Source organism: Dendrobium catenatum, unplaced genomic scaffold (assembly GCF_001605985.2).
Source record: "Dendrobium catenatum unplaced genomic scaffold, ASM160598v2 fragScaff_scaffold_1220, whole genome shotgun sequence".
In the NCBI taxonomy this organism is placed as follows: Eukaryota; Viridiplantae; Streptophyta; class Magnoliopsida; order Asparagales; family Orchidaceae; genus Dendrobium; species Dendrobium catenatum.
The window spans coordinates 5,594,496-5,602,585 of NW_021319682.1; the positions used below are offsets into that span (position 1 = coordinate 5,594,496).

The 8,090-nt window shown below is 35.3% G+C and overlaps 1 protein-coding gene across 1 annotated transcript; it reads right to left on the reverse strand.

Moving 5' to 3' along the window:
* Positions 1-4,330: 4,330 nt before the first annotated feature.
* On the reverse strand, positions 4,331-6,926 carry LOC110101266. The gene is made up of 2 exons (XM_020829086.2): positions 5,548-6,926; positions 4,331-4,562 (listed from the first exon to the last, which is right to left on the reverse strand). Exon 1 carries the CDS (start codon positions 6,755-6,757, stop codon positions 5,675-5,677), a length of 1,083 nt encoding a protein of 360 aa, XP_020684745.1. The 5' UTR covers positions 6,758-6,926; the 3' UTR covers positions 4,331-4,562; positions 5,548-5,674.
* Positions 6,927-8,090: the final 1,164 nt, after the last annotated feature.

The following is an 8,090-nucleotide window of genomic DNA, read 5'->3' on the forward strand; positions in this document are numbered from 1 at the left end:
TATTTCTTTAACTTGAAATGAATCGTAAAAAGTTGAAATTAAAAATAAAAATAAAAAATGCATAATTAATACTGCCGACCAAACAGCCCTTAATGGATAAGCCAAGCCTAACGATCATATCGCCAATCAAACAGCAGTTGTTTTAAAAGGCGAAGCCTGGAAGCCCAAAAACGCTTAAACAGATAATTCAATATCATTTTGGTAAAGCCTGGAAACACTGTTTGTTCATCAGCAAAATTTAAAAGAAAAACACAGCCCATCTTGGCCTATTGATTGAGAGCTTAAACTTTCAACTAAGAGTCTTTCTGTATGCATTGTGTGTGTGAGTTTGCCTTAAATGACCTAAATGTCCAAAAAAAAAATAGTTTTTTGCAAAGGCAACTAATTGAAAAAAAAAAAAAGATTACAAAGTAGCCGAGCAAAAAAAAAGATTACAGAGTAGCCGAGCAATAAAATGTTCCGTTAAGGCTTCGTTTGGGACGACTTTTTTATTGCTTTTTAAAACAATTTTTTAGTATAAAATTTTTAATTTTTTAATTAAAAATTTATTTTAAGAAGCAACAAAAAAATCATCCCAAACGAAACAGAATGGCTTTCTAATTGCTTTTTAAAACAGCTTTACTGTTAAAAATTTTAATTTTTATACTAAAAAATTACTTTAAGAAGTAATAAACCTTAATTGAAAAAAAAAAAAAACCATATGATGTAACTTCTATTGAATTAAAATATGCCTCTTGAGTGTTATCAAAATTTTACTAATAAATAAATAGGAAGACGAACAATGAGAAAAGAGAAGATAGAGAGATAAAGAGGTAGATAAAAAAGCTCTAAGAATCACATTACAGTGTTGTTAGAAAGTAGACGAAATACGCCGTAGTATCATACTACGGGGTCATTTATGCCTCCTGAGGATATTACATAGAATCCTCGGTTGATGATCATATATATCTAATCATCAACACAATTTCTTTACAATGAGACACAAGCCGGATTGAGAGAAATTATTCCGTACGGAGTGCACATGGATACAAAAAATTGATACACATTATATACAAATTTATACATAGTGCGTACACTCACATGTTTGAAAGATTTTTTTCGTCCAGACTCCGCACGGAATAATTTCTCTCTGATCGAACGACAAAACATCCTCTAGTCTCCCTCTACGTTGGTTTCACACATAGCATTCTCATTCATAAATTCACATTATTATGCAGCACATGTAGAAGTGTCAAGAGGAATGAAATTTATGAGAATAATCCTATTCTGCAACTTATCACATCATTATGTCTTTCTCAACAGAAGAAAGAGAGATTAAAATTTCATTTGTCCCAACTTTTTTTTATTGAAGTCGGTTTCCTTCTTCAAGTTCTTTATTACCCAGATGATTACATATATCCCAGCTTAGCTTTTGCTAGTATTAGACTTTGTTTGGGACGGCTTTCTTATTGCTTCTTGAAACATCTTTTTAATATAAAAAATTTATTTGTTGTACTAAAAAAACTACTTTGAAAAACAATAAAAAAATCATCTCAAACGAAGCCTTAGTCTCTCATACGTCTCTTCACTCCTAGCTGCTCAACGGAACTGTAACGTTTATACACTATAGGGCACTCAACAACAACCCATCACTGAGAATACAATGAGACAACAAAAAAAGACAGACCAACATATGCATATAAAAAATTTAGACAGCAGACCCAAATCATCTTCACTCCTCTGGTCCTTTAGAATACAGAACATAGTAGAATATATCACATATCGTGTACATCACATACAGAATCATCAATCATATCTCTCATCAGTCACATCAATCATGTTAATGTATCAGTCTATCATCAATCATTAGTCATGTTTATTATATAAGTTTGTTTGTCTATTACTTCATTCTTATATGAACATTAGCGTGTCTAATACGTGTATAAATTCAATATCACAGTTATTATGAAATGCAAAACTACAATGTATACAAATGATACATGAATGTCCCTTATGCATTCTCTAGAAGCAACATATTGTATGATCTGAATACAACGAGACTTAGCTGATATTATGATTCATAAGAAGATAAATATTTTATGAATTCAGGAAACTAAATGGTTGGAGAGAAAGCAAGTAGATTGATAGTTTAGACTTTAAACTATGATATTCTGATAGAAATTATACTAGAAATAGTGTTTGTGTGATTATAGATAAGAGTTTGAAGAATAATGCTATAAAAATTTATAGAATTGGAAATAGAATTATAGCATTGAAGATTATTGTTGATGTTAAGATTATTAATATTATAAATGTTTATACTCCTCAAATAAGTTTGGATATGTGTTTAAAATTAAAATTCTGAAATAACTCAGAAGAATTAATTCAAAATATATCTATTGCTATTGAAGAAATAATTTTTATTGGAGGAGATTTAAATGGACATGTTGGTAAAGATGTGGACAATTTTAAAAATATTCATGGTGGTTATGAGTTTGGAGCGACTAATGAAGGTGAAAAGACTAATTTAAATTTTGCTCAAGCTTATGCTTTTGTAATTACTAATACTAAAAAAAAAAAAAAGATATGAGCATCTCATCACTTATAAGAATAGATATAGTAAAACTCAGATTGATTATTTTCTTATAATAAAATAGACTGTTTAGAATGACAAGAATGTAAAGTTATTCAAAGTGAAAGTTTATGTACCCAATATCGCTTACTAGTTTTGGACTTTAAAATGAAGAGACATAATATAAAAAATATAGTGAAATATTATTTTATATTAGATGGAGGCATTTAAAGAACACTGACAAAAATATTTTTGAGAGTATGATTCGAGATCTTAAAATTTTGTCTATACATGGGTAAGCAAATAACATGTGAAAAAAGGAAAGGTATCTAGTAATATTAAGAGTGTTGCAAAGGATGTGCTTGGAGTTTCAAAAGCAAAAGTTCCTAATAATAAAAATAGCTGGTAGTAGAATAAAAAAATAATTAATTTAGATTTAAAAACTCTTAAAGTTGGGAAATATATATAAAGACTCGTAAGATGTTTAAGAAAATAATTTGTGAAGCAAAAAATTTAACTTTTAATGATTTATATAATATATTAGATTCTGAAGAGGGCGAAAGTATATGTATAAGTTAGCCAAACAAAGAGAAATAAGTAGTAAGGATTTAATTCAAGTGAAGTACATTTAGGATGAAGATTAAAAAGTGCTTTTCTTAGAAGAGTAATTCAACAAAAGTGGATGTGATATTTTGTTAAGCTTTTTAATGAAGATTGTGAGAATACGATTGATTTTTATTTTGTATCGACGTATTAGTAAAACTGAAGTTTGAAAGGTTTTCAAGAAAAAGAAGTGCGGAAAAACTAGTGGACCTGATGATATTCCAATACAGGTGTGGAAGTGCTTAGAAGATGAAGGAATTTCTTGGCTCACAAAACTTTATAAAATTATTTTGAAGACTAAAAAGATGTCATATGAGTGGAGAATGAGCGTGTTGATTCCTATTTTTAAGAATAAAGATGATACATAAGATTGTACGAATTCTAGAGGAATTCAATTGACATGTCATACTTTAAAATATTGGGAGAGAGTTATGAAGCATAGGTTACGACGTGTACTAATGTTTCTCAAGCCGTGTAGGTTTACTATGGAGTTATTCATTTATTGAGAGGGTTAATGGAGAAGTTTAGATAGAATAGGAGGATCTACATGTAATATTTATTGATTTAGAGAAAGCATATGATAAAGTTTCAAGAAAAGTGTTATGGAGAGTTCTAGAAAAAAAAAGGAGTTAATAATGCTTATATTCAAATCATTAGGGATATGTATACAAGAGCTGTTACTTGTGGTCAAACACAATGTATTTTGACCAAGTATTTTCCTATTTCAATTGGATTGCATCAATACCCTTAGATTTTTTGCTTTAGTCATGAATGTTCTTACTAGACATTTGCAAGAGGATCCCTGGTGTATACTTTTTGCTGATGATATCCTTCTTGTTGATAAGACTAGAGGGAGTTGAAGATAAACTCAAATTATGGAGGTCAACCTTAGAGTCTAAAGGTTTTCATTTGAGTAGATCTAAAATAGAATACTTGGGGTGTAATATTAGTAGTAATAGATCTAGTGGGGGGTTTGTGACGTTGAGCGATCAAGATATTAATAATCATAATCGTTTTAGATATCTTGGGTTTATTGTTCAGAGTGATAATGAAATAGAAGGGGATATTATTAGTAGAATTCAAGTTGGATGATTAAAGGGGAGGAATGCTTTGATTTTTTTGTGTGATATAAAAGTACCACCCAAACTTAAGGGAAAATTTTATAAGATGGTGTTGAGACCTACAATGCTTTATGGAGCATAATGTTGGCTATTAAAAGAGAAGCATAATATTAAGTTAAGTGTTGCTAAGATGAGGATGCTCAGGTGGATGAGTAGATTTGCTCTTAAAAACAGGATACAAAACGAGCATATATGTGGAAAGGTTAGAGTAGCTCCAGTGACAGATAAGATTAGAGAGAGTCACCTTAGATGGTTTATTCATGTAAAACGGCGTCCTTTCGATGACCCTGTTAGGAGAGTAGATGTATTAAATTTGGCTCATGTTAAGAAAGGTAGAGGTAGACCTAAAAAGACTTGATTAGAAAATAATAGAAATGACATTTATTAGATTTAAATGAGAATTTGACTCATAACATAACACAATGGAGAAAAAAGATTAATGTAGCCGACCCCATGTAGTGGAATAAATGATTGATGTTGTTGCGGGGCATTACAAAACATAGGTCACTTACCATGATTATAACACTTTTTATAACAGAGGTGACGAATGAAGCCCTGGAGGCCTTCTCTATCCTTGTCTCTCTCCCTTCTCTTCTTCTCCTCAGCTCCTTCACACTAAGTTTGATACCTAATCTGTAATAGATGCTTGCGATCCCATATTTATAAATAGTAAAATATACCTATTCAACTAGATTGTTTATGATCATAATTTGAAATATTTCCCCAATGATATAATTGATGTTTTTTCCCTAAAAAGCAAAATTTTAAAGAATAAAAAAAATGAGCTCCATAACCATATTTTTTTGCTAGTACACACACACACCATCTGTTGCAATGGGGCATCTGACTAGTTTTAGTCATAATTTTATAACATCTAAATTTCTGGCAAATCATGCCATATATGATAAAAAATGATCATAATCACGCTGATTTTCCTATATAGCATTACATTATTTATACTAGATGATACTGAACCTGGTATATTATATTTGAAAGATAATGAAATAATTATGCTATTTAGACAACATAACTATCAATATAATATTGAAACTAACAGCCCCACAGTCATAAATTTATCAACTTCCATCCATTTCCCTCAATTTCCTCCCACAAATTTATAAAAGCTCTACCAACTCTCGTCTCAACTAATTTCATACTGCAATTACAATCATATATAACTTGCTTCCTAATATAAGCCTTGCAATTAACAAAAACTAATTCCAAAATTTACTAATGCAACTCAAAAACATATAACAATAATAGGATACATACCAAATATTTGACAAGATTAGTCCACCACCGCATCAAGCCTCTATTTTCCGGCATTGCTCGCACTCATCAGCACCTTCTTCAGCTCCTCATTCAAATCCTCAGATTAGTTCACCACCGCATCAGGCCTCTATTTTCCAGCATTGCTGGCACTCATCAGCGCCTTCTTCAGCTCCTCATTCACATCCTCAGATGCTGATTTCACGTCACCCCGTCGCTCCCTCTTTGATGGCTCCGAGGGTGGAGCTGCCACCCTCAGCCCGCTCTTCCCAGCTTCAGCACCACAGCTATCCTTGTTTCCAATTGTAGGAAACATCTTCCCGGAAAGGAAGCCGCTGCCATCAATCTTTTCACGAAGATCCTCCACGGCCTTCCTGAGATCTGAGCTTTCAGCCAGCAGAGCTGCAATATCCTGCCTAACAGACTTGCAAGCCTGGGTTACTTCACTGGCTGAGACACTGGTTCCACTGTCCTGAAGCAGCTTCGAGTTAGCACGTGCTGGTATATGCTTGATGGAGATCTTGTTCATCACAAGCATGGGGAGATTGGTCATGGAGAAAGTATCCGTGGAGAATGATGACTGAAGCTCCTTAGGCATCCTAAAACCCCACCGGAATCCCACCATAGCTCGGCTGCGAATCGGAAGAACACTCATTGCTGTTACCTCTATGCCGGAGAGCAGCCCACCTATTCCTCCCCGTGCGGCAGGCAAGTCCACCACGATGTCGTTCACTTTCCCGTTGGAGTGGATTCCGTTGACCCCTTTAGCCGCTGAAGGTGAAGGAGGAAACATTTCCTCACCGTCCGATACGGGGATTATCTCCCTTGATGACGAAGACGACGAAGCTGATTTTCTGAAGCAGAAATCACCGAGGCGGGGCTTGAAGAGGACCGAAAAGGCAGGGCTTCCGGAGACTCCGTGGGAAGAGAAGAGGTTGAACTCCGTGATCATGGAAAAGGGAGCAGAAACGGGTGAGCCAAATGAGCCGATGCCAGTCTTGACAGCTAGGGTGAAGGGATTGAAAGGCTCGTTAGGGAGGTAGGACACACGGAACGCTGGCCCCGAATCGAAGGCCGTGGTGAGGTCGAGGCGGAGATCGTGGGGATCACCGGCGGCGGCGCCAGCGAGAAAGGGGAGTCCGAGGATGCTGATGGGGATTTTCGCCCGGGCAAGGGGCCGCTGGTCCTCCCGAAACTTGAGCGACGCCTTCATGGAGTTAGGGTTGTAGCTAGGGTTTTTTTGTTAAATTGGGGGTGCAGAGAGAAGGCGAAGAAGAGATTTGGAATTTTGGCGATTTTTCGAGCGATGATTTCACATTTTGTTGTTTTCAAGATTTTATTTGAACCGAAAGGAGCAATGGTAGCGGGATTTCGATCACAGCCAGTTGTCTCGCGCTGATAAATCGGATTCTATTCTCGGAAACCCTTGCCATTTCTGGAAATTAATTATGCGCCGTTATAATCGCTGGAAAGCCGTGCAAGGGAGTCAAGTTGGCTCAAGCTCGACCGGCAGGCTCGATAAATTGAGTTCGAATATGATTTGGAGCTCGACAGTTTACCGAGCTCAGGCTTGAATAGCCCTTCGCTTGACTCGTGAGTTTGTTGAGCAACTCGCGGAACGTGTTGCCGGAGGGAAAATGACGGACACTTGCAACAGACAGAAGCTGGCGAAGACGGCGCGAACGCTGGCGACAACACAAAAACTAGCGACGGACACTGGCACTGGTGACTGACACTAGCACGATGAACGAATTGAGCTCGAACTACCACTCGAGCAGCTCGACGAGCTCTTTTTTTCCCTGGCGAGTCGAGCTCGAGTTCTTTTGAACTTGACTCGAGTTCGAGCTCGAGCTTGACCTCAATATTTGACAGTCAAGCTCAACTCGAATACTCCTAACTCAAGCTCGACTTAACTCAATTTGCATCCCTAGATACGAGTAATTAACTTTTTTTTATGCTGTCCTTTTTAATCTGTTGAATAGGAGCTTAAATTAGGGATTTATTGTATCTCATAAATTTTATACGGATTTTTTTTCAGGAAATCATTTTATTGTTGAATTATATTCCCTACGCCCAATGCAATTCTCTTTTTTGCTCGAAGGATTGAGTTGGATTCTTTGTGAATCAATTCTTTGAAAGATTCTCTAAGACATGAGAGAAACATTCGGTCGCAGACAAAAATCGCGCGGTACCGAGGTGTACCGAGTTTTTCAAGACCGGATGTTTCTCTGCATCCGGTCGGAGGACGTAATAATTGTTCCTAAAACATGACTTCTCTTTTCTTCTTGCATTTTGATTTGATTCATTTCTCATATAAGATTTAAATTATTCTCCGCGAACAACTTTCAATCTACTCAAGATTATCAATAACTTCACACATATGATCTTTTTATAATGCATTTATAAATATAATTTTATAGTTTTAGATATTTTACTTAAATATCATAAAATTCTTATTATTTAAATGCCACACCTAAATTCTTATAATTACGCATATAACACTTCAATATATAAGGCTTCGTGTGAGATAACTTTTTTGCTATTTA

Coding starts and splice junctions, on each gene's coding strand:
- LOC110101266 (XM_020829086.2), bottom strand. CDS start 6,757: ATGAAGGCGTCGCTCAAGTTTCGGGAGGACCAGCGGCCCCTTGCCCGG.